The sequence below is a fragment of the Oreochromis niloticus genome, linkage group LG20 (assembly GCF_001858045.2).
Source record: "Oreochromis niloticus isolate F11D_XX linkage group LG20, O_niloticus_UMD_NMBU, whole genome shotgun sequence".
Taxonomy (NCBI): Eukaryota; Metazoa; Chordata; class Actinopteri; order Cichliformes; family Cichlidae; genus Oreochromis; species Oreochromis niloticus.
Window position 1 is genome coordinate 15,936,665 of NC_031984.2, and position 27,889 is coordinate 15,964,553.

Genomic DNA, 27,889 nt, shown 5'->3' on the forward strand with positions numbered 1-27,889 from the left:
ACTGCTGAGTCTTTAATTGCTGTATAGCTGCAAGCTGGTTACGGGCTATATGAACAGACTGGCATTTCCCCATTTAACACAGAATAATAAATGCTTCACATATGGTGTGAGCCCACATCTTTTTTCTTCTTCTTCTCTCTTTCTAAATTAATCATTCACGGCATCACTGCCACGTCACTCACTTCCAGTAAAACAACAGAGGGTCCCTGCTAGTCTTTGATTGGTGCCAGTCATCATGACCCGATATTTCCTATTAGTGGAAATCATCAGGAACCATGATGTAATTTATGTGGGATCGTTATTGCCAGAGGAGGGCGGTAGATCCTCATTTTTATAGCAGGTTTGACTAATGTGAAAGTATTACTGGTATTTCAATAATGCCTAATAAATATTTCTGAGAAGGGGAGAGATTAGCGATTAAAAAGTTTTTTCTTGATTAAAAATAAAATGACCTCAATGCGCTTGAGCATGAGAAAAGGAACATTAGTACACAATGGGACACTTTTCAAAACAAAATGAATGAAAAAGAATTAAGATAAAAAGCAATAATAAATACAAAGTAAAATTAACCTCATCACAGTCTCCAGCATTTTTGCCAACTCCTTTGCTGTTTCTCAGTATGTCCATATATACATCCTTCTAATCAAGATGGACTCCTGGAGTTAAAACTGAGCATCAGACTAGGGAGGAAATGTGATTTAAGTGACTTTGAATGTGGCATTGTTGCCAGACGGGATTTTATGAGTATTTCAAAAACTCTTACTGGGATTTTCCTACACAACCGTCTCTAGGGTTTACAAAGAATGATCCAAAAAAGAGAAAATATCCAGTGAGCAGCAGTCGCCCATGCAAATATGCTTAGCTGATGCCAGGGGTCAGAGGAGAATGGCTAAAATTATTCAAGGCTTTATATTGTAACACAGAGGTCCTACAATAATAATGAACCTCTGTGAGGAAAAAATAAGACAGTTCTCAAAGCAATGAGGTCCAAGACAGTCCAGCCAGTCCAGTCACTGTCAAGGTGTACCTAATAAGGTGATCAGTGAGTGTATATATGTCCCTATCAGGGCATGTATCCAGGAAGGGTCCCCAGGCTAGATCTGGAGCATGACACATATGCGGAACGTGACACTTATAGCTAAAAGCATACCAACTTGGATGTGACCTGGTTTACTAAAATCCACATCAGATGCTGGGAAACCAAGACAAACCCGTGAGAAGTGGGCTAGTGGAACAAGAAATACAACTACTGATACACATATATATAGATATATATATTTCAGTAGTTGTAGTCACTTTTGTGGTATTTAACACAAAGTGGTTAGGTTTCTATGTGGCTTCATGTTTGTGCATGTGCAATAAAAAGATGACAAGATAAACCCATGTGGGGAGTAGTCGTAGATACTCATTTCACACGATTAGACTATATAACATTAAGTTATTACCACTGAAAAGCTTTCATAGGGTTTCATTATTCTTTTCAGTCAAGGGTCATCTGTATTCTTCCACAAGGGGGCAGTGCAGTCCTGTGGGTTAGAAACAGTTCTTGTTGATTACTGGATAGAAATATTTGGGTTCCTGCAGCATCGTTGTCAGTATTTAATGTGTGACTGGACTTTATGCAGTGGCACGTGTTGGTACAGACATTGTTGGGGTTTCTCTGATCTGTTAGGCCAGAGGGGGCACTCAGCTGACAAACCAAGACACTGTGCAATTGGCAGCTGCCATTCTACAAAGAATATGCAGCTGATCCTGAAATCTGCTTTCCTTAATGGCTGTTAATGAATAGTTCATACAGAGCCTAGTCTGACCCCTGATTAAGACTTCCAACTATGGCAGTGATTTATGTTCCCGCTCCTGCTCTGCTGAGTGAGCAAAAGGCTACTTAATAGTTTATAAAATTGGCCAGGTGGAGTGGTCTGTGCACTTAAAGGCTCTTGAAAAGTTGAACCAGCAGCTTACTGTTATTGACCTTTCCAGGGAAAGTCGGGGGAGCAGACATGCACTATTTCATGCTAATGTGTTTTGTACTAGTTTTCTGTATTAACATCTGGCGGATGCCAGTAAAAATTAAATTCTCTAGCTGTTTAAGTTTATTCCATAGAGGAAATTCACTCAAGCAACCGTTAAAGGGCTTGTCAACAGATATAGCTGATGAGAGAGGACAGAGTGTTTTTCATTCAATTTCAGTGCTGTCATATGACTAAGATCCATCTGATCAAAGTCACTAGCAGATAACGATAAACAATCTGGTAGAAGGGTGTCAGCTTTGGGGTATTTTAGCGAATAATCATAAAAGAGCAGCTTTCTGAAAGGAATTCATTCATCTACAAATGCCATACAGAGAAAGAAAAGACACTTAACAGTAAACAGTATCCAATTAACTGCACCATCCAACCATCTGCGCCAGATTTTTTTTTTTCCTGTCAAGCTTGAGAAAGCTACTGTTCACCGACTCTGTTTATCATACATGTGCCCTGTTATTAACAGGTGAGATGCTTCATGTCTCTCAGTAATTGGATGCCAGTGTGTGTGTGTGCTTGTGAGTGTGCGTGCGTAAATGCGCATGCAAGACACAGACAAAATAATCGTGTGTAGCACTGTTTTGCATTCACAGAGTCAGAGTTGTCACAGATGGACCCACAGTTCAGGAAGCACATGCAACTTCTGCAACAAATATTCAGTAACTGTAATTCAAATTGAGTTTATTTTTCTTAAAAAAAAATTATTTCTGAACATTCTTACACACTTGAAATTATAAACACACTCCGTTTAAGGTAATAACGCCAAAGTATAATGTCTAGAAGCACTTTTTGATTCTGAGGGGAAAACTGCTAAGGTGAGTGAGTTTTGTGACCTTTTAAAACCAAGCGTTTGTGTTTGTGACTAGTATAAAACCATTATACCTATTACAGAAGAGAGCGCTACGAATTATGCATAATGTTAAATATAGAGAACACACAAATAGTTTGTTAAAACTAGAAGATATAGTGAAATTACAGACATCATTAATTATGTTTAGGGCAAAAAATAAAACATTGCCTCTTAAGTTACAAAGATTATTTGTATTGTGTTCATAAAATGGGGATAGTTGAAAGAAGTTTTATTTTAAGCATCAGTTTGCTCAGACCACACAAAGGCAAATGAGTCCAACAGTTATAGGTATAAGAATGTGGAATTGTCTCCATGATCATCTTAAGAGTTGTACAAATGTTTATCAATTTAAAAGGTGCTATAAGAATAAAATGTTAAACCAATATGAAGAAGATTCAAATAACAGGAGTTAATTGTAGAAAGAATTATCCTTTTTAATTTGCTATTTAGTGGTATTGCTCATTGTTGATTATATTGTTTTGTTTTGTTGTGTGTAGAATAGTGTCAGAGTGTATTTTGGTTGTCAGTGCCTACTTGCACTGTTATAGATAGGTGTTAATAAGAATTTATTCTTCTTCCTGCTTCTTTTCATGCATGGATACAGTGTTATTTTAATTGAAACAAAGGTTTGTGTGTAGGAAATTAATTACTGTTGTACCATGTGTGAAACAAAATAATGAAATGCAATGTTTCTATGCATTTTCATCTTTGCTTATGTGTAATGAATGTAGAAACCCACAAGTTGCATTTCTCTATGTTTAGCAAGAAAATAAAAATGTTATTTCACAGTTTAAGCTACATATTCATTTTTTAGAAGTCTTAAACATTATTTGACCATCATATCAACCTTTTTAAAAGCTTCAAAACTAAAAATGGAACCATGTTGCATTTATTTTTGGATGTGTCTGCTGTGTTTATTCCAAAATACCCAAACCATTTATCATTTCCAAGAGAGACTCGGGTTGATTTGTTGAAACAGAGAGGACAATCTATCATTTGCCTCTGTAGTCAAATTTGATAATGGGAGCACTGCTTGCCAAAAACTGTTCCAATCGATCAGGTGCTGCGTTTAAAGAAGGTTAGAGGAACCAATTGTAGTTTTGAAAATTATTTTAACTTAAAATATCTCTCTATCTTGGAAAAATATTGGACGTTATATTGTAAGATTGACTAAATAAAGGGTTAAATCATAGTTTTTGGCAGTGTATATTAGGCTGAAGTGTGATTATCTTATTCTGGGGCTTGTTTTTTTGTTTCTTTTCCATTCTTTCTTTTATGCCTTCCTTTGTCTTGTCTCCTGTTTTTAGCTTCATTTGTTGTGCCTTTTCCCCCCCATTGTAATTTTACTGTCAAATACATGCATTTCAATGGCTGCCGATTAAAAACTCAACCAACAATTCATATCAGTTAGTTTATTCAAAAAACATGATGACAGCTTTCATCATTTTCCATTCCATCCACTTTTGAATCTGTAAAACAGAGAAACGTTTTCTCTTTTTGCAGGTCATAAATCATCAGTCAATGTAAACCAGTATTTACAGTACATTGTTTCATCTAAAAATAAAAGTGTGTTTTCTTCCCATTTAACAGTCGATATCTCACATTACTCAAAGCGTCCTTGTAAAAGGACAGTTGGAAGATGGTGGGTGCAGATGTTTTGGAAGTTGTGTTTTTTTTTAACGTTTCATTTCACTGATTTAGTCATCTGTCTTGAGCATCACTGTCATCGTCGTTGTCTGCTGTTGCCTAGAAGGACATCAAAGGTGCTGGTTTCGTTCACAGTGGGAATCTCAACCGTATCTTGTTTTCTGACCATTTGACAGTACAGCGTCACATCAGGGACAGAAACAAGACGGAACACAAACAGAGGCTCGTCCTTCTTGTTGTATCTGTGTGTAAGAGGTGACATACAGTATACAGGATCACAGACAAAAGACTGAAACTACAAGGCTTGCAAATACTGCCACTGTAGAGGGCAAGGTGTATATTTCCGTCAGCAGACACTCATGTCTTTTTCACCTTTTAGCACTTGCATTATTGCTTTATCAAGCAATTATAATCTCATTAACTCTGTGAGCCCCTTGCATCCATTTCATTAATAAAAGACCAAAGAACTGTTACATTAAAGTGTATGTTACTCTACAATGCTCACACCGTATAATATATATTTCTAAATTCTCACTGAAATACTGCAGATTAGTCACAATACAAAAAACTTTATTGTGGGAATGACATTCAGCCTGAAGTGTTAATGTTCATCTTCCAAGCCTGCAAATTCTGAAACCGATGTCCTGAGAGGAAAATGCAGTGTGACACGTGGGTGAGGAGTTGATTAAACTGGCATTAGTCAAATGCTTTTAACAAAAGCTCTAATTACCTTTGAATAGGCTCATGGTTGTTACTTTACAGTGAGATAGAGATTAAATGTAAGGTTCCATTGTCTAAATTGTAGCTCTGCCTATAAATCTATGGTTACATCCACATTTCCATTGCCACTGGGCCAAATGCTTATTACAAACTAAGTGAAACCATGTCAGTAAAATAATTCATTCAATAACCGCTACTTATGTCAAATACGTATAATTTCAACAGCTTCTGCTGAAATTACTCAATCAGTGCATTCCAGCTGAGAAAGGAAACCAAAAGGAGATTTGCTATGACCGAAGATATACCCGCGCCAGGCAAACATCATCACAAAGATTGTTAATCTTTCATCTTTTCATCTTATCATCTTATCGTATGTTACAGGGGGTAACCCTGCCTAGAGCGGGGTTTTGTCTCTGTCTCAGTGTCTGTAAACCCGATTGGCCGTGTTGAATGAGAATCCTCCAGACTGGTTGGCATGTAGTCTATAGGCTCGTCCTCTCCCCTTTCACTCGTTGATTCTCCGCTCACATATTTGAAGACAGCAGCTCTTCCATGGCTCCTAGAGACGTATTGTGACAAGGGATGAGGGAAAGGGCCACTAAATGGATCCAGGGATGAGCTAAGAGAAATTTCCAAAGGAGGCTGCAGAGAGGGGAGAGAAGAGAGAGGGGAATACATAAATAGGATTCACATGCAAAATCAGAGGTTGAAAGTGCAGCACTAGTTTGTTCTTACATCATACTCCTTTGTGACCTCAGTAAATAGTTAATACACATTTCCCTCTGTTGGTATGCTTGTTCTGTATGCACTCAGTGCAAGTCTGTGCTGTCCTGAGAGCACAGACGCATCTAAGAGTCTTTCTAATATCCAAATATTTGGCTCATTCGTCACCCTGAAAGACGTGCTGCCAGAGATTTCCAGACCAGTTCTCGTGTAATTTGGAATCCTCAGGCTTTTTTTCTCACTGTTTTCCTTCATTAAGGATGCCTTATTGTCAGCCACCCTTTCATTGTGGTTTTGGTGAACTGTAGATGGATAAATGGAAGGACCAGACACGTCTCTCAAATGCTGTGTCAGATGTTTTTTTCCCCCAGATATTATTCATCTGCAGTGGATAGTATTTAGGCCTGGTTCAGTCTCCTCAGATTTTTTCGGGGGGGAAACTGCACAATGTATATACATACAGCATACTCTAAACTTGACTAATACCTCTTTGGGAATCACCATGTTGGTGTAAAACTGCTATTTCATGGCTGTCAAACTGTGTTATCGTTTGCATTTTTCATAGGTTCAACTAAAGAAGTGGGGGGAAAAAGACAACCAATGAACAACAGAATAAAATTCATGCTTGTTGTTCTGAGTACAATATACAACCACATTTACACTACTGTGAAACTTTTGTGATTCAACTCTGTTGATGTAATATGCTGTACTCAGTCACAGAGCAACAGTCTCCAAAACAAACAGTAATTTGGACAAGCACTGGCAGACTGAATAAGAAGTAGAATAACGGTACTAAGCAGTGAAAAGGACAATAAAATGAAGATGAATAAATTATTAATAATTAGAGGCAGAAAAGGCTAAAAATCTTTACAAAAAAGTGATTTAATTAGCAAACCTTTTTTTCTACTCTAATTATCTATTCTTGGGTCTTTTCAAACAACAGATTCAACCAGGTGGTTTCCCTGACAACTAGCCAGTTTGTTGCATCCTAAAACGACACAAGTGTCAGCAGAACGGCGGACTTTTCTTTCCCAGACTGCTGGCATTTCAGCTCCAAGCCCTCCTCTTCTGATTGCCAAGGAAGAGACAATACCTGTCTGTGGATTTGCAGCCAACACAGACAGATGTAACGTAGAACGGTAGTAAACCTCGACCAGGAAACAACAGAGGGGCAAAATGGAAAAGCAGACAGGACAAAGAGGCGCTGATATGACTTGAGGCTTGCACAGACAAAGAGAAAACAGTTTCTGTGATAGAAATTCTTTTAAATGAGCTCCCTATGGAGTCGTCAGAGCCTAGATGAAGCAGAGGAGGGGAGGTGGGTGGGAAGAAGGGGGGATGGGGGTGAAACGCAACTGGGCAAAATTTGTTCTGAGGAGAAATGACATGTTCCTCCTTCTTCTCTGTCACGCTCAGAGTTTCATTCATATTCTAATTCAGCTGGCAGGCACCATAGGGAGCTCCGAGTAAAGCTGTGCAAGGATGGGCAACATCACAGAATCGATTCAGAGCAAAAAGGTTACCAAGGCAGTCTTCTAAGGCAGCCAAAGTGCTATTGACAGGGTTTCTTTTTGCATTTGGGGGTGGGAGGGTGGGTGGGTGTCAGGTGTTTTGTAAAGGTTAATTGCAACTTCATCAGTTTTAGATAATTACTGAGAAGAGTCTAAAAGATGGCAGATGGCTGCATACAAATGCACAGAATGACTGATGAAAAATTGATATGTTGAAGAAGAAGGGGGGTTTTCTGACAGTATGTTATAAAGATATTATTCACAACCAGTGGCTAAGAGGAAGAAGGAAGGTGGATCTCCCACTGGGCTCTGATGTGAATCCTCTCTCCCAAAGCATTCAAGATGTTACAACCCCTGCATGGTTTACGTTGCCCTAAGAGAGCTGTGGCTCTGGGCTTTGAAAGACATCAACCTTACCTTTCACTTGCTGACTAAAATAAAGCAACCAATCCTACCGAGAACACTTGAAATGGAGTGTGTAAAAGTACAAATAAAAGATCCACACACACAAAAAAAGATAAGGCACCGCACCTTTCCCAACAGTAGCAGGGTTATATACATGAAGAGCAGTATTGTATACTGCATAGTACTGCCAGGATGGATGTGCTCATGTATAAATTTGCATCTAGCTTTGATGCTGGGATGTAAATCTACATTCTTTCAAATGTTTTGCATTTCAAACGCTTACTGTCTGCAAACTTAAAAAGTGGATAAAAAGTTTATAATAGTGGATTCCAAAAGTTTTTCAGTCTAATATTAAAGAATATGTGAAGGAGTGAGGTGGATTATGCTGCAAGAGTCATATCATTGTGAGCTGGACTTTGTTTTTAACCATGAAATGGACCCTGACTATCAGAACACATTTTATCTCACTGGAATCAGCCTCTCTATGGTTGGATGGGTTAGATAGACATAATTCCCTTATTGTTCATTTGCCTGATCATTACTCATCACTGACAATTACTTGACTATTATTTACATGCCGTAAAACTAAATAAAGCATATCCAATATCTAATAGCTGTAGGCCCCCTTTTTTCCAATACAGATGCAAATTCTATTCCCTGTTTTTTAAGAGGTTTCTGTGAAACTGAACTAAGTCACTGCATGTTGTTTCTGGAGGGTAGGAATTATCATAGTGTAACACATTAAAGGGCCTGGTTTATAGCAAAGAGCGCAACAAGATTTCAGATAGGGGAACATGAATCATTTTCTTGCATGAACCAAACACATCTACCAACAATATGACCGCAGACCCCCTGAAAACAGGGAGAAGAAGCTATCAGGAATGATCTTAAAATCCCCCTTTCTTATGACTTCTGCTAGACTGCGGATGTCAGCAGCCCTCAGCCTCAGCGTGTCATCTGTCAGGAGAAGTTGTCTAATATGAACATGGTGCCAAATAAGGCAAGGAGGCACTTGGAAACCAAACATCCCCTCGGAGAGAAACTTGGCCAATTTCAAAAGAGCACTGGAGGGGAACCAGAAGCAACAAGACTCTTGGACTGCATGAACACATCTTATTAGGTGAAGGAGGCAAGTTGAGCTATTGCAAAGCAAAAAATTTGCAAGTGACTTGTTGTCAAAATGCCCATATATAACAATACAGTCAAAAGAATAACTGAAAACATGCTGAAAACATGCCAATTGATGTAGGTTTCTTTTTTTCTCAAACATGAATATGTATGTGTGCCTTAAGAGTTTACCTTGCGCTTTTCAGTGTCTCAAACAAGTTATGTATTTTTAAAGCACAATGATAGGCTGCTTAGCACTGTCACCTCACAGAAAGAAGGTTCCTAGTTTGAATCGCCTGACTTGGGACTTACTTTGTGGACTTCCTTGCCTTCTCTCTGATTCAGATGGATTTCTTCAAGGTACACCACCTTCACCCTAGAATCCAAAGACCCGAATTATAGGTTAATTGGTGATTCTTAATTGGCTATGGCTGCGAGGCAAGTGAGTTGTAAAGCGCTTTGAGTGGTTAGTAAGTAAGACTAGAAAAGGTCTGTTTGAATCAGAGTACATTACATGGATCTGCAGTAATGACTGAAAATGAGCTGTGTTTTCTAAAACATCAGTTTTATTTATTTTGTTTCCATTCATGTTTTATATGGTAGAAGGAAAGAGAAAAGAAGTCAATGAGAAAAATCTAGTGAATATCAGGAGTTTAGGGAGGAAAGAAAAGGCTTGTGAGGACTTTAAGAGATTATGTGTTCTTCCGAGGCTCACAGGAAGGGCTGCTATTACAGAAACCAAAAATACCTAACCATCGAAATCACCACAGCCAACCTTTAAAGGGCAGAGTAGCAGTTTAGTCACAGGCTTTCATGAAGTTGGGTGACTTGTGAAAGACACCTTAAAAATGAACATTCGCAGCTGGTGCAGTGGAGGCCAAAACATCCCCCTCCAACCATCCCATCTAGTGTTTTAGTCTATTTTTGCATTTCTGCACCTCCAGTTTTATTTTGCTATTTTCTCAGGGCAAGGAAATATCATGAAATGTTTTAAGTTAATAATCAAAAAACATCTTTCCACAATTTTTATGGACATCAAATAACAGACAAAATTCCCTTTCATCCACAGACAAGAGTTTTGTTTTTCACTGGGTATCGCATGCAGAAGAGCATTTTCAACCATAATTTGCAGCCAAAGTAATCTCATTCTATGCTGAGTGTGAAATGTTATTACATTGCTTTAAGCAACTGAGCCTGCTTTATGCAGATTAACAAGAAGCAGAAAAGTAGGGCCCCGTAGTCAGAGAATGAAAGTGAAATCAGATCAAGTATCAATGTCCCTTTATTAACCTCTTCACCTGTCTCATTTCTTAATCTCTGTGATCTGTTCATTTCAGTTCCAGTATTTTTCTCTGTTAAACACTTCACCTCCAGTCTCAGCTCTCTGTCCTCCTTTTTATGGCACACTAGTCTTGTCTTTTTCACCTCTCCATATTTAAATCGTACCCTCCAGGTGTTTAGGTGCTCTTTTCTATAATTTGTCCCTTTAATTTTGTATCACATCTTTGTATCTGTAAGTTATTTTTTAATGAATTGGAGAGAGACAGAGAAAGTCCGCACTGCTTGTAAAAGCTTAAGAATTACTGAAGAGAGCCTTTTACAATCCTGACATCAATGATGTGAGAGCCTTGTAAGGGTTGCGTTAAAGTGTGCTATCGTGGCTCAGATCAGAGACAAGCTCCCATCAGATTCAGCTTTACTGCTGCATCTGTATTTTCACCCCCCCCCCCCCCTTTTTTAAAGTTATTGTGAGATCAATATTTAATTTTTGGTAAATCCACTGGAGATGAATCAGACCTGACAGCTGGTATGACGGCTCTGCTAAATCACCCCAGAATTGAAAGTGTATTGGGCGAATCATTCAGGGAGAATAGTTAGAAGTGTGTGCGGAGTGAGCAAAGATGAACAAGTCTAAATCCTAATATGCATTAACCACTGAGTGAGTCTGCTTCTTTCTTTCTTGCCTCCTGCCTCTACCTTCTGTTTCACCATCAGCATCCTTCTCCACATCTGACTCACAAGCTGAAACGTCAGCCTTGTTCCCTTTTCTCCTCACATCAGCATATTTTTTCCTTCTTAATCCAGCCCCACCTGGTGACTGATCCACAGAAACTTAATTCCATCAAAAATATATTTTACTAAAAGCTTTAAATATATATTTTTTGGTAGGGCGAAAGGAAGAGTTATGGGACTTTTGGAAATAAGAGGATAATCTGCAGGCCATAAGTGTCTCTGTGAAGCTTTATGGCAAATGGTAAATGGACTGGTTCTTGTGTAGCGCTTTTCTACTCTACCTGAACACTCAAAATGCTTTTTCACCTAGTCACACTCATTCATACAAGCACTTTGTGCTTTGTGTCTAACATTCACACTCTGATGGATGCATTGGAGAGCAACCTGGGGTTAGTGTCTTGGTTAGGATTTTTGGCATGCAGACTGGAGCAGCCAATGATCAAATGACCAATCTTCTGATTTGTAGGTGACCTGCTCTACCACGTGAGCTACAGCCACACCAAAATCATACAAAAGCAGTGGGATCAGCGGTTTGGATCAAAATGGTCAGTTAAGTGACAGCCATTGGTGTCTTATTTCTACAGCCATGTTACTGAAATGGTTAAGATACAAATTGGCTGAGGCGCTGACAATAAACTGCAATGTTTGACTTTAGTCTAGAAAACAGCTGTGCCTCTTTCTCCTCTACTTCTGAGAAGTTTTGACAATGAAATTGTGGATGACTTTGACACTGGTTACATGAAGTTGACTGCAACATTAACTTGTTCTTTAGAAAATGACAAGATTGTTATCTTACACTAAACCAGTTTCAGTCCAGACCTTCACCTTTGCCTGAGATCAGCACCTCATCAGCACCTCATCACACCACACCACCTCATAACACTTCTCATTTCATTTCAGCCACTGAAACATCCCCATTATCGCTTCTTCCAGGGGTTCCCACCTCGACCTGCCTTTATCACCTTTGAATACCCTGCAACCCTGTGAAACTCAGGTGTTTTATGAGAGCACCAAATTAGCTTGGCCTTATAGCTTAAAGTCAGAGGCTGCTGAACTGGGAAATTACATTTGCATTGCAATGCATTTTCCAGTTAATAGAAGTTTCCAAAAGCAATTCTGCCTACCAGTAAGTTGCATCACATGTCTCAGTTTAATTCAGCTTAATTTAATACAGCATGCTTGGTTGGCACGAATGCCATCAAATGCACTTTTCCATTCTATATCTGTAAGTGAAGTGAATGAGGCAAAAAGATGAGAGGAAGAACGAAACAGAGGGAGTTCTGGTAATGTGGTCCATCTGTGTCAAACAGTATTGAGGAGTGCTAACCTGAGACTGATTTTGTATAATTACCACTTCAAAGAAAGAGCTGTTTGTTTCATAGTGTTTTGAATCACATATGCAGCACCTTTTACTGAAACAAATTAGAATTTTAGTCTTTAGTAGCCACCCATTTCAGTCCTGTGTGCTGTTTCTTCTTATTCAGTAATGACTGTAGGGGTTTTATACCACTTACAATTCTTAATTCAGCAACTCTCAAGCATTTTCTGCAACCTCAACCTCTCACCCCAAATATATCTACATTAGTGCTCTTTCAGGCACAACCTTTGCTTCTAAGCTCTAAAGAATTCATTTTTATTAATAGAGAACTACAACTCCAATGTTTTTCATTACTGAATGTAAATTCAAACTATCACATGATAATATATTAAACCACATAAACTCTTCACTGCTTCACTGTATCTCAAACTGAAGATGATATACGTCTCATCTTCGTTGTTGTTAGTTTGTTGTAGATGTTCAACTGGCAAACCTGTCCATGCCTTGACAACAGTGCACAACCATGCATGATTTTTGTACAGCTTCGTGTTGTAACCCCAGATGTGTAGCTCTTCCGTCTCCCTGGCTCTGTACACAGTTTTATGTATGGGCCACTGAAAGATTAAAATTCACAAAAACATATTTTTCCCGCACTTACCTCAAAGTGGTCTGCAGCAAGTAGGAATATGTAGAAAACCAAACAGTAACTTCAGCAGCATGCATGATCAGATACTGAAAGTGGAGAGCTTGTCAAACTACAAGGGGTGTTTCATTTACTTGTTTGTATCTAACTGGTGATTATAAGAGCCCTTGTGCCATCAGTTCACGATGATCACTTGATGACAAAAACAACTTCACTGCTCAGCCTGATTTAACAAAATAATCAATTTTAGACAAAAACACTCATGTTAAGGGAGACTGGGCATTTTTTTTCTTGAATTTTGCAGAAAAAGCTTTGTTCTTCAGGATAAGCTCAAACCTCGAGACATTTTTTGTTTTAAGCTTGAACAATCTAGAAATGACTAAGGCTGTAAGCTTCTTGCAATTCCCCTTAAATGTTGCAGAATCCCTTTTATTCAAGGTATGTGCGCAGCCAGGATGTTGCTGCCTCTTGATATAGGTCATGATCTTGAAGATTATAGTGTTTAAACTGAGTGAAGGTGCCCCGCATTTGGCTCTGAATACAAACTCTTAAACCAAGAAAAACTATCTTATCATCATTATATTTGGCTTTTTGGATGAGGTAATTCTGCTAAAGTTGGAAAATAAAATGTATTGAAAATGTTGGAAGCTTTAAATAACCTTATAATCGTGTTAATACAGAGAAAGGAGACTGTGCACGTGTTTCCCTTTGATGCCTCCCAGTCATCAATGCGCACAGAAAACAATCACCGCAGCAGATAAAAAGAAAAACACTCCTTTTAAGACACAAACCACATCAACGGCTGAATCCAGGTCAGCAGTGCCTGCCTGAGCAAGTTTATTGATGGCTGGAAAATAAAAGAGTTTACCGAAGTCACCATTCAGAGGCAGTGCAGCAAATCAAGGGCTCCCTTCAATAAAACCACACAGCCACAAACAATTGCACTTGAATGTCCAACTCCACGTATGTCACAGCAGGCATCAATGGTCTCACACTGCCTCCTCCCAATTTAACCAAGCCCAACTGCTCTTCCCCCGTCTCTCGTGATTGTTCCCTCTCTCACATCAATACACCAGCGCACAATTACAGGCACAAAACAGAAGTGCACAGCAGCGTGGTTATTCGCTCACAAAATCTTGGGACTTACTTCTACTAAGGAGCTGCAGGTTGCGGACCTCTTCTCTGACCTGCAGCTGGAGGACTTGTTGGAGGACCTCCTGCCTCAGTGTCTCCTGGACAATGCCCATCCTCTCCAGCTTCTCCCCATTTAAACGCAGCAATGCCCGTCCTGCAAGGAACAGAAGTGAAATGTCAGGATAGATTTCTCCACTAATTCAGAAAGTAGCCATAAAATAGATATTTCAGTGTTATTAGCTTAAAGTTTTCATTTAGCCCTTGTAAATGAAATATTGTTACATATAACCCTATGGGAAAATACTGACACATTTAACGACTACATATACATTTGATAAAATGTAACAGTAATGTAGCTGCAAGAACATATCTGTTTGTGTGTGTGAGTGTTATAAAGCATCTATTAAATGTTGCAGTGTTATCGCTGACATAAATAAAATACGAAAAATCTCAATCTCAAAAAAGAAAAAGGCAAATGAAATGCACATTTTTATGTACATAAATTAGAAATGTTTTTTCTTTTCCTGGTCAGCACTTCAGCCACCTGGTGGCTCACACAGGCAGACTCTTTCTATGGTTAAGTTTTACTACAGAGTTTGGCAGTTAACCCTGGGGACACTCACATTTAACATACCATTACCCACAGTAAACAGCTTTTACAACCAAGCCGCACTCCCATGAACACAGACACAATATCAAACACTTGTATGTGTGGAGGTGCAGCACACAGAGAGCTTACTGAGAGTAGGAGAGCTACGTCCTTCACAGGCGCAGAAAGAAGAGGAATCCATCATACCTGCAGCAGCTCTGTACGACGCCCAAATCATAATTAGACTCATTACTCATGCAGCTCTCTATATCACTCTATTCATTTCCATTTCATTGCCCTGCACATCAGCATATCCTCTGTACCTTTGTTTTTTTTCATTTTTCTATACCTGCATCATAAGTATGTTCTGAAGAAGAAAAGTCACACAGGTTATATATTGCATGTACAACCAGTGTGTATTTCATAGCTTGTAAACACTTCTTTCCTTTCACACTTCCTTTCTATTTCTTTTGCTGTCACACTTACACTGAGCCCCATTTTTTTTCCTTTATGTACCCACAGTAATCAGTGAGCAAATCTGTAGGACGAGTGCAAAAGCAGAGGAGAAAGAAGAGAACACAATGAAAGCAAGTAAAATCAAAAGAGGGAACATGGATAGAGAATTAGACCCACATGCCCTCTGTCTTTTTTCTTAGCCCATAAAATATAAATACCCTTAAAGGACTCTGTAGTCATATTTTATAACACAGACTCTACGTTGGAGAAGAGATTTGATGGTGTGCTACATTACACTGAAGTAGGTCTGTTGTGACCCAGGCCCGGCCTGAGTGCCTCTAAAACCACCTGTTAAGAAAAATGTAACGTGCATCAACCCATATTCTTCTTTAACATCTTAATCACAGCAATTCAGGTAAGTTATACAGCAAAAACCCTTCATCTAACCTAAAACCAGTATAAAAACACTGATCTGGGATTGTGCAATTTTTCCAAATGAGTCCAACAGCTCTATATTTAGCTAAAGGAAACCTTTTGTTTCCATCAGCTCGTGTAGCATGGGCATCTTGACAGATTTCCATGTTTTTGGCTGCATGACTCAGCTGACTCATTTGCCGTTTAGTACACTCTCGCAAATACAAGCTGCTACTCTTTTGATTCCAGTCTTATTTTTATACTCTACTATGGATGTATGCGTGTGTGAGTGTGGTATGTTTCCTCTTGAGGTAAACTGAAATACAATTTCAGACTAGAACAATGCAAAACAGTGAGGAAATATCTCAGCAAAAATGCTCTGTTAAAGCTGATTGATACTTTATATAACAGACAGCTGAATATGACATAAGAAAGCAGCAATGTGTGTTTTTTACACTTCCCAGCTCTCTGATATACGATATACTGCTCTCAATGGAACTAGCCAAGCCAAATGAGGACAGAACTGTCAGCCTGTCTTTTCCTTACTACCAGATGGGCTCCAACAATATAGACAATAGTTGCTTCTTCTGTGGGTATGGCTGCTCTCCCTTGGAGGAAAGGCCATGACAAACCAGTTAGCTTTTATAATGGTTGAATGGATCGTGTGTGTTTGCTGTGCATGTGTGTCTATGCACTTTTTGTTTAAAGGGAGATTATTTGCTTCTCCTCCGAGTCCAGGTGCTCCCTGTTTCGAGCACGCAGAGTAGAATTACCCAATTTGTATGAGAACAACTACCTCGAGGATACAACAATAATTTTCCATTTATTTTGTGCGGTATATCAGTATTTTTTTCTTTTACACACACACACACACACACACACACACACATACACACAATTCTGTCTGCTCGTACACATTCGTCGGCCTCTTTACCCAATCCCCACAAAAGCCCTCTCATGTGCGCTTGCCAAAAGCAGGACCAGTGTGTCCTAGAAAAAAAAAACACTACTGCCCTTCCTCTGTGAATGTCTGTGTGTGCATGTGTACAAATGAGACAAAGCAGATGAATGGAGCTCAAATCAATTCCCCTCAGACAGACTTAATACAGCTCCTAATAATTGCCTGCAGATAGGGAAAGTATGCTGTCAAAGGCAGAAAAGAGACACAAAAACAAAAGCTGTTTCAATAGAGATCGCTTCTCTCAATTTGGCTTCAAAATAAATTGCTTATTAACAATGTCTCTGGGCAAATGGGAAGCAGTTCTGCCTTGGCTGGGACAATAATGACTCTTAAAACAGTCGGAAAAGCAATCCAAGGTGTGTGTGTGCATGGGGGGGGGACTTCCTTATAAAAGAGCAACCTTTAGTTTAAATCTGTGATCAAACTGACCAACTGAGTTCATACAAGCCCCGAGGCCCAACTTAAACTATTACATTTCTGTAAGCTTTTGTGTACTTATATTTATTATTTAACTTTTGCTTTAACTTTGTGCTTTATTGACTACATACTTTTTGGTCTCTCTATATTACTAATCTATTGAATGTATCTGTTAATCATACTTGGTATAAAATACCAAGAATATTAACATAAGATATAAATATAGGAATAAATATAGGAGCAACTTCAGGGGCAATCTAGTTAAAACCACATATAGAGGTGGTCTGTGTGGTCAAACTTCAGTCTGAAAATACAGTCTGTGAATTATACAGCCATGTTATGAGAAAGTAAAAGTACATGAGCTTTGGATAGAAAGTATCAATTTATTGGCTTCACACCTCTTGGCCTATTGTACAGTACATACGAAAAACTTATCAAAATGTTGAGGAGAGAGTGCGCACAACTAAAAGAACTGGTCTGAATGTGTGACTCATCTGTGACTCAGTCTGACTCATCTCATCTATCGTCATATCAACTTTTTAATGCAATGCAAAAATGGCTTTCTGTCACTAACTCACATGCACATCTGCTAGAATCGAGTGTAATCACATCTATTATTTACTTCTCCAAACAAGAGTTGTCTAATGGAGGAAGTATTCAGATCCTTGACTTAAAGAGACATCATGTAACGTAAGTAAGGAATTTACTTGCGTTCACACTTTGCTTGTTTGAGTTTTATTTGCCCTGTTTTCCTCTCATTTGCAAAAGAGTTGAGGTTATTTTAGTCTAATATGAACTGTAGCATAGTTCTAAATTGCGGTGCAACATGCAGTATAGTATAGTTGCCGCTTGATGAAGCCATTTAAGTCATGAAGGACATGACTTAAACATGCAGTATTTCTACTGTCCTGCAGGGGCTGACTCCTCTAGTTGCAAAATTGCTGTGCGGAAAACTTTGAGAAAATGACTCCACTTCTCATTTGATTTATGATCTTGATAAATATTTTGCAAAGTTTATGTTCTCAGATTGGAGTTTTAATTCTAATTGAATGTAGAAAAGTATTCACGTTGCAAATTATACTCCCATTAAGAGTAAATCAGATAATTAAGTTGTGTGTGCTTTAGAGTGTGGCTATTCTGTGCATCAAGTGCTTGTTTAACATTCAGATGTAAGCTACTGTTCAGCATTTTTGGTATCTACATGTCCACATTATTAATGGCTCAGGCACACTAGAATAAAAATATGACTACAGCCTCCTTGTGACCATGAAAATTTGCCTTGATATTTTTTGCATTCGACAATTGATTGGAAGTACCCCACCACGCACCTATATTTTAACATGGAACACCCTCAGGCTCTGGGCGACCACTTTCAATTGCAAGGTGATTGCAGAGGTCACCTGGAGAGAGGCAAACTCCAAACAAAAGTCTGGCTCAGACTTACTATAATCACTCTCAGACAGATTGGCAAAGCTTTGCAAATAATTGCTGTCTAATTTACCAACACATTGCAATCAATCAGAGTCAGCCTGCACCTATAAGTGCAACTTGTTTGCGATGCTTCTCTTTGCAATAGGAGACTTACCTCAATGGTTGACGGGTGTTATTCATACATGAAAGCAAGGTTGCCTATGTTATTTTGCAGCTAAATTGCTGTACTGTAGCAACTATATCACTATTTGTGGGGGAAAGTCTTTATTTTCTGTTTTATAAGCAATTAATGTGAATTTCTGCAATAGACGCCACAGTTTTTGATCATTTATCACAGCTAAACAAAGCATTATCACAAACAGATTGCATGTAATTTCCAACTTTAACTGTAAACTGATAGCAGACTGATTCCATCTTAATACCATTTTATTGCGATCTTGATGCACTAAATCTGCTTTGAAGATGTCAGTTGACTGCCAGCAGTTGCAGACCTGGTCCCTGTCTTTGAAACAGCAGTTTCAAAGGCAAAAAGATTTGAAGTTTATTGCACACCTTCACAATAATTTGGATTCTGCTGAGGTCTCTAACCACTATTTTCTCCAAAAAAGCTATCCAAGCTAGCTAGTGCTAGCATTAGCTTATCTACACATCTATAGCACATTTTAGCATTTATTGTTGTCCTGTAACTACTCAAGTACTCCATTCAAACTGTTCCAGAAACTGTTCATTAATGGGATCATAAGTTTGACTCTCATTTCTATGTGGTAATCAAATTGCTCATGCAGTCTACAGAATATAGATTATATAGAAAACTGACAAAATGCTATGTACTCACTTTTGCTAAAAACAGTAGAAACAGACTAAACGCACTGATAAATGCACGATAACTCAAACTGCAGGAGAAACTATGAAAGCTACACTGATTTTTCTCAGGTGGCTTTTTCCAGTGCAATGGCATCCTGGCTGAGAGCAGCTTAGAGAAATATTTTCCTTTTGTTGCTTCAGCTAACATACAAACAGAATCCATTTCATGGCTGCTGATGAGAACCAGCATCCTTCAAAAAAGGCAAAGAATTTGTATGTAGTCTTTTCTAATGTTATTTTTTATGCTGACCATATGCATCCACAACACAAACACATATTCAACTCTCATTTGCACAAGAAAAATACAGCAGCTAATAACAGAGCCAAAATAAAATCCAGCTGGACATCTGCAAGTGAATACATAGGGATAATTGAGCTGAAGCCTCTATCTCACGCTCTCTGTTAGAGAATACATAAATAGAAATGATCAGATCAGAGCTGCTGCAGCTATGACGGTGGCAGCGTTGTTAACCCTGAAGCCTGTGTATGCAATGCACTGTACGTGCCTGTGTGTGTGTGTGTGTGTGTGTGTATATGGAAATGTAAGTGAGTGGTGGCTGACCCTGCAGCACAGACCAGCAATCTGTTCTCTATGAGACACTGAAAAAGAAACTGCTCTACCGTCTGGTCTGTCAAGGACGGGGATGTGTCAACACCTACATGCTCATATGTGTCTGTTACTACCTTGGTTTGTGTATCTAAGCACTCGCATGCATTTGTGTGGGCTTACTAACAAATAAATGTGTGAGAGCGTGTTGTTTGAACTCAAACACGATAACACAGCACTTTTTCCACAGATTTGCCTTTCTTCTGCAAAAATAGGCTGCACTCCTTTCGTTACCTCACATGAATGCCTTTTAAATCTCCTTTGCAGAGATTTGGGTGTAAACCTGTTTCCAGTTGAGAAAGCTAAGCTGTGGAACCACAAACCTAAAAATAAAACTTTGTGTGAGATTTACTAAGCCTTTTATGGCTCTGGTTTGCAATGCCTTAGTCCAAATGAGCATCACTAGTATGCTTATTGAACGGAACAGAGGTCAATGAGAAGTTTAACACAAACAGCACCCTCTAGAAGACTAGATCTTGCGCATTTTACACTATTAGCAGGCATAGTGATTGACGTTATCTGCAAATAAAAGACAACAATCAAAGTCAGCATAGTTTCCGTAACAACTGATGCTACATATTCACATGTTGTGCACTGTACCTGTGATGGCGTGGTGGGAGAAGGCCTCTACATAGGTCAGGTAGTTGTGTGGACAGTGTTTTTTAAGCCACTTGCAGACATCCTGCTGAGTCCACAGCACCACTGGTTTGGACAGACTGGACAGCGTAGGACTGGTGTGGTACACAGTGAATGCTTCACCCGGACGTAACTGAAGAACACACAGGAAGCAGTTTGTCATTATGTGCATAATGTACAATATTGTGCAAAAGTCTTGGCTTTCTTTATACTTTGCTGGTTTTGAGAAGTAGTTCTCAGGATTTCTGAAGCTTTTTCCAAGTTTGCCTACTGTATGTACATTGGCTGCTTTTTCACCCGTTTTCAGTCAAGTCCTTGCGCTTGACCATTTTTAGAGGAATGTTATTTGTGTTTGTATGTTAAGCTGCCATGAACATGAGGTTTTTGCCTGTGATTTGGTATTTATTTTGTGAATCTTGCATTTTGTGTTTTGTAATTTTTTCCTCATAATTTCTATTTATGTCGGTTGTTTGTTTTATTTTCTTGTTTCAGATTGGTATGAAGTTACCAGTCTACCTAAACAGTTCGCTTTTTGTTTGTGGTCTCTCTCTTTCCGTCTTTGCCTTTAGGTCCTCACTACATCACTCTTCAGCATGACACTTAACACTAACCTATGAATCATTCAAGCACAAAAACACAACAAAATCCAGGGATGGACCAGTGTTATGTATATAGAAACCAGACAGCCAAACATAAAATTTGTTTCTATTTCTTTAATTGAATCTATGAATCTACATGATGTGCAGTGTGTCCTTAAAACTGAACAGCTGGAGGACAAAAGAATAAGTGGCAGGCCTAAAAAAAACTACAGCAGATGAGCAGTATCTGACAGTCATGTCCTTAAGAAATAGGAAAACAATCCTTTAAAGATCTGACACAGGACACATCTGGCCCTTCAGCTGATCCATCTACTTTTCACTGAAGCCTCAGTCTCAGCGGAAGAGTGAAGGGAAGGGAAACAGGGAGAAAAGGCTGGGGTATGTGAAATTACACAAAAATCAGCGACAATAGCTTATAGTGTGACAAATCAAAATTTCTAGTTTGTAGTTCATATTGTATGAACAATATCAGAAGAGCCATTTAACAGTGAGCATCTACAGCCATCTGTAAAACACAGCTCAGTTGAATTGTGCAAAAATATGCTGCATTTCCTATGTTTATATGTAAATTGCTGCACCAATTTTCCATTTTCCCAGCAAAATATTTAAAAACCAGCTGTGGCTTGAGACTTTCACACATGTATGTGAGCAGACAGTAAGACAACACCAGTGAGTCTATGTTTGCACTTTAATTTGTTGAGTTACTATATTATGCAATTTTAAACATTGTTTTTTTTTTATTGCTTTTTCAAATAAACACTCTGTAATTGCTCTAGCTTACTTAAATATGCAGCATGCACGATGTTCTCATTAATGTGAACTCAGCTGGGATGACGCATTCTAATGCCAACAACTGCTACAAAATCAGTTCTGGTAGTAAACCACCCAGCGAGTGCAAATAAAATCATGTAATGGAAAGAAGCTTATTAAGTGTCCATACATTATTATTTAGCCTGCAGTGATACTTCTCTCATGCAAGCCAAAAAAAAAATGCACCTCATTTAAAATTTAGCAGGGTTATGACTTAGTATTGTACGAAACAAATCAAGTCCACATGAGCGCAAATGGCAAAAGAAAAATCAGCAGTTTAAAAGCTTGCAGGCATAGAAGGGTAAGCAGATGCTCTTCTGGATAAATAAACCTCACCTCGACTGAAATTTAGATATTTAATAATTTCCCTTGTGAAATCAATAAATATATCCATCCATCCATCCATCCATCTAAATGTGCTGTTGGCACATAGCTTCAAACAGATTTTATTATTCTAATTTTGTACAATGTGGCATTTTAACCATCTGTCAGCAACACATATTGATAGAGTAATTACATTCCCCATTTTCTATGGGTGTTGATGTGTCTTTTTGTGACTGGTAGGATCTTTTTCCAAAGGTAATTTTCCCTGACAGCAGCGCTTCATTATACAGTCAGTGCAGCATTAATATGATTCTGTCAACGTTGTCTTTCAGTTACATGAAAGCATGTCTCGTTTTGTTTCATTCTCCATTTTTTTCCTCTTCTTCTTCACACACCTTCCTATGATCCTTGTAGTTGTCAGAAAGTATATACATATATATATATAATTTTTTTTTCATAGGCCATTGCCATGTGCGGGGAATTAATAGGAACATTAATAAAGTCACAGCCAGTTCTCACAAGCAAAAAAACCCAACCGTTTCCTCGTCCCATCAACTCTCTCTCTCTCTGTTGTGTGACTTACTCTCATATCTAATCCATTCATTCATGCTCTGTCTGAGCCAACTCTATGACAAAAGCTCTGGCTGATTTTCAACAGAAAAACACAGAAGTGCTGCCAAATGTTCCACTCCATAACTGACCGTATTAAATGGGATTATGTATGCTGAAATGTCACACGCACAAATGCAACTTACACTCGCTCGCTCTTGTAGCTTCATATCTAATGTTTTCCCCACCCCTTTCTTATTAATGATACGAAGAGCAACTCACAGAATGCCTTCGCGCACAAAAAAGGTGACACACACGAGTTTGTCCACAACTTACTAAATTTACATCTTCGCCAGCCGCTGTAATGAGATTTCCTTCAATCAATTTAAACACCAACGAGGCCTATCAACTTCTGGCTGGTCCACTAGCTAAGTGCGTTCTGCTTTGTAGGCCTTAATTGAAAACAACTCAATTTCTCCGCTCCAGTGTGTTTGGTTGTTTCCTAATCACACACATACTTCAACTCTGACTCAGTGGAGCGCCAAAGCCATTTTAATAACCTAAATTTACAACTCCGACCCAATCATTAATTGAGATAAAGTTAGGAGACGTGTAGAAATAGCCTCTCTTGTAGACGATTGAGTGTGGCCAAAAGAGAGTAAAAGCTGCAGCGGAAATCCCCGCAGAAGTAGTCTATCATTTTTTACTATCTTGTGTTGACATAGTTGAGTAAATATCGAAGTCGCTGGGGGATGCGAATGCTTGGACTATCAATCACTCCTGTGAATTTAACAAGACCAATAGATTGTTTGCCAAGATTAAGTCAGTGGTCTACGATTTGCTCTCTCAGGATGAAAAAAGGACATAATCACGTGACCTGGAGGGCTGATAGTCTTCACAAAAAGCGAGGGGTTTGATTTTTGAGGGAAGTTCAAAAGCCACTTGTTACAAGTTCAAAGAATTATTAACTCCTGTTCCCCTTTTTTCTTAGATGTTGCGTATTGTAAAGACACAGCATAACAAATAAACTCAGTAAAGACCAAAGATGTGTACCTTTTTACACATGCTAATTAGTGACATTAAAGTAATGTAACTGTAGACTGGTTGAAATTTCCGTTATTTCCCTTATCCAAGTCTTTATGCAACACTCAAAGTGCTTTCTTAGTACAAAAAGACTCATTCACCCATTCACACAAGTGCCTTTTTTCTATGGTAAGCACTTTTAACCTAGCATTCAAACACTCACACTCTAGTTTCAGTGTCTTTCTTAAGGATGCTTTGGGACAGGTGGAGAATGGGTTCGAACCACCACCCTTCTTAGTAATAGACAACTTACTCTAACTCTTGGACTACAGATGCCACAGCCACATGAATTCTGGATCAAATTTCAAAATGCAACACTATTCTTTACTAACAGGGCTTTAACGTAGCCTACATAAAGAGTACTACATTAATAAAGAGATGCTAAATGGGTAAAGGTAATACAAATAGCACTGTGGTTTCTGAGTCTAACAGCTTATTACACCATTTTCATTTCAACAGCAAAAATCTTGATGAGTTCATATTTATTAAATATGATAATATACATTTTAATAACTAGAATATCCACGTTCCCAGAAAGGATGACCCCACCATCTGTAATAATGATTAGCTAAGCCACAGGAGTGCTGGCACATTAGAGATGAAATCATAAGCCCTTAAGTTGCAATGAAGGATCGTTTTGCACAATAACAAATCTGGGAAACAGATACAGGTCTCTGTTTGCTTATAAATGCCTCAGCTGTAATAATTAGTTATTGAATATTTCATGACTCACATTTGTTGACATTTATTTAACTGTTCATTATAGGTACTGAAACTGGCAGCGAAAGGCATAGATGCAAGGACAGATGATAGGCAGATGGAGAGGGTGAACAAAGAGGAAAATAAAATGATGAAAAGAAAGAGAAGACCGTGAGCCAGGAGAGTGCAATGCTTATGAGTAATGGCCTTCATTATCAAGGAGCCAGACAGAAGGGAAATGGAATGATCGCTCCCATCATCCCTGCTTGCTCTCCTTTTCCTCCCTTGCTCTTCTCGCTCTGTTTGTTGGCCATCCAGACTGTATCTCCTCTGGCCAGTTCTCTCTCGTCCCCGTTCCCCCCTTTTACGACCTCCCTCCTCCTCCCGAGACCTACTTCTGTCCAGCTGGAGGAGGTCCCTCATTTGTTACATATAGAAGAGGAGGGGGGAGACAGGGAGCTGGAGTTGGCGAGGAGGCATATGCAAAGTGGAGGCTGTATATAGAGCGGAAGTGTAAGGAGAAATTCAGGATGGAGAGGAGGAAGAAAGAGACAGAAAGGCGGAAAATATTATACTGTAAATGCAATCATACACTGCAGTTAGCAAGAAGAGTATTTAAATCCCTAAGTGTGGTAAACCCAGCTAACAGATGTATAGCTACAGACCATGTGAAACAGTAAAACAGTTGTCTCGTGACTTTTTTGGACATATTTGGTTCTCTTTTTTACAGCACCCAGAAAAAAATGGATTTTTGAAACACCTCATCCATTAAAAAAACAAATTAATACATGTGGCTTCCCTCTGAGGAAAAACTAAGAACTGCGCAGACGGCTACTTGTCCATGGCATTTATTTAAACTTCCGACCATTCTTTCATGCAAAACTACTTCAGATATCTTGCATGTACTGTGCATTTAAAATCCCTCTATAACATATCATTGGGATTCAGACTTTGCCCTTTTTTCACTGAATCATTACATAACCCTCCATTGCTTCTGTTCGAGCAAGTCTTTGGTGAACTTGTTTATTGTTAGTATTTAGTGTTGCTCTAATGGGGTTTTTTAACACACAAACTTTTTCCTGGCACAGTGTCCATGCAGATCAAATTTGTGCCGTCTCTTTGTTAGACACCTGTACTTTGACAACAAAAGCTATGTCTAGTGGCAGATTTATACCTTTTCCTCCACTTATCCAAATCAGGATTGCAGTGGGGCCGGAGCTTATCCTGGCTGTCATGCAGGGGGTGCAAGTTGGAAAGGGCTAACACAGTGAGACAGACAACCATTCACACCTACGGCCAATTTAGAATCACCAATTAGTCTAACAAGCATATGTTTGAACTGTGGGAGGAGGCTGGGATACCCGGAGAGAATGCACAGGGAAAGCAGACTCCACACAGACTCAGCGTAGGGGAGGAGCCAAGCCTGCTGGTAGATTCACACCAGAACCTTCTTCCTGTGAGGAAACAGCGCTAATCAGGCTCAGATCTTGCTATGAAAATTGGACATGTTTTGCTCTTGGGACAAAGTTTCCTGGGTGACCAATCTTGGATAGTTATTTGAAGTCTTGTATGTTAATTAACTACTGAATAATTTGAACATTCCTTACCAGACTCATAGGAATTCTGTTTACATATTGATATGATGACTCCCAAGAGAATCTCTAATCATTGGCACCTGGGATCTGATGTAAATTTTATGAATTTGAAAGTATAACAAATATAAGAGTGCCCTCAGTTTCTTCCATTTAACTCATCTGTTCTTTAAGATTTGCTTGAATTATGAAACAAAGTGTAAATTTAATGCATCACTTGTTTCAGATCATTGCTTTTAACAAACAGCCGTTGTTTCAAAGAAATGTTGTTCATCCAAATATGGGATGTGTTCACCTTTTTTTCAAGTTGTATCAGCCTTTTAATGTAACTGTCTTAGTAGCCTAAAATGTACTACTGTTCTTTTAATCTATAATTTATTTTTATGACTTCATCTTTCAGAAACTGCCGCAAGGGCACATAATAAATTCTAATAACTGAGTATGCTATTAGGTGCATTAATATATTCAGCAACACAAGTTCTGTCTCTATCTGTTCATCATTTTTTGCATAATTTTTTGTTACCCACCCCATACTCTGACTTTCTCTCTCCATTTCTCTATTGATCATTCTGTTTGTATCCTCGCACAGCATTTGTCCTCCCAGCGTACTTTGTTCTATCATGTCTCTGATCTCCCCCCTTCTACTTGCTTCTCACAAATTTTATCCACCCTCCCTTCCCCCTCCTTCTCACATGTTCACTCCCTTCTATCTTTTTTCTGCTTTGACTTCTGTGCACTGAGCTACTTTTTGTCCATATTAGTCCCTGGGTTTTGGTGTGCGTGGGTTTGCAAGTATCCGTGCGCGTATGTGCATGCCCTGCCTCTCTGTGAAGCCGAATCGGGGGATTAGCTTAAAGTCAAGGGAGCGTGGGGAATCCTTAAAAATCACTCTTTGTGACCGATAACGCCTCTCTTCCGATCACTGCCTGTGTCTCTGCGCAGCCAGACCCTGCCTGAGATTGATCAATGACGGTACGCCAATTAGCAGTAAAACTCTGGAGGTGGGTGTAAGTGAATGAGTGAATCGACTTTTTATAGGATGCATGTCATGTACTGTATAATCTGTACATGACATGCATACTATAAATATATCACCTGCTGCCCCTCTCTGCTCTGCAGCATTTCCTACCGTCACTTTATCTCATCGCTGGACAGCAAACACTCAACCTCTGTCCTGTATGCTCTCCCCTCTGACCGAACAGCTCTGTTTCTCTTCCATCTACTATACAAATCTAAAACTTGCTGTAATATAATCATATAATTGCATATTTATTCTCTCTTTCCAATCCCAAAGACCCTGACAGATCCTATCCCTGATTCCTTCATGTCTCTTCACACTTCTTATCTTTCATTCTTCTCCTCTTAGTAACAGTGAACCCCATCCCCTTTCCAGAGCAGTTTCTGTTGCATCATTTAGCACCCCCGTGTCTCCCACTGCTATGTCTAGCTCTGTGCATTTGTGTGTTTGAGTGTGTCACTGTGATTCTGAAAATGTTTCAGAAGCTTTTGTGAGTGTCTACTTGATTGTTCCTGTGCAAGTAACTTTGTGTGAGTGTGCGAACTGTCAACCTCTGTCAGCTTTGTGAAACTGCCTTTGGTTGTCCTCAGGACACTGAGTGCGTAAATGGCTTGCACTCATGCAAATATGAACAGTCTCTCAGTGGGTGGACAAAGAGCCAGATGGGATTTTCACAAAGCTTTCTATTTAGCATGAGTCAAACATGTGTCTTAGGCAGGGCAACACATCACCGAGTGGCAGGACA

General features: G+C 39.0%; 1 protein-coding gene across 2 annotated transcripts in view; it reads right to left on the minus strand.

Moving 5' to 3' along the window:
- Nucleotides 1–4,271: 4,271 nt before the first annotated feature.
- samd10b (sterile alpha motif domain containing 10b) overlaps nt 4,272–27,889 on the minus strand; it is a 58,234-nt gene continuing 34,616 nt past the window's right edge. For both annotated transcript variants that reach the window (XM_025901587.1, XM_013274244.2), the window contains 3 exons: nt 20,435–20,603; nt 14,109–14,249; nt 4,272–5,883 (listed from right to left, as the gene is read on the minus strand). In XM_025901587.1, the coding sequence (XP_025757372.1) occupies nt 5,861–5,883; nt 14,109–14,249; nt 20,435–20,603 (333 nt within the window). In that variant the 3' untranslated portion in view covers nt 4,272–5,860. The remainder of the gene's footprint in view (nt 5,884–14,108; nt 14,250–20,434; nt 20,604–27,889) is intronic.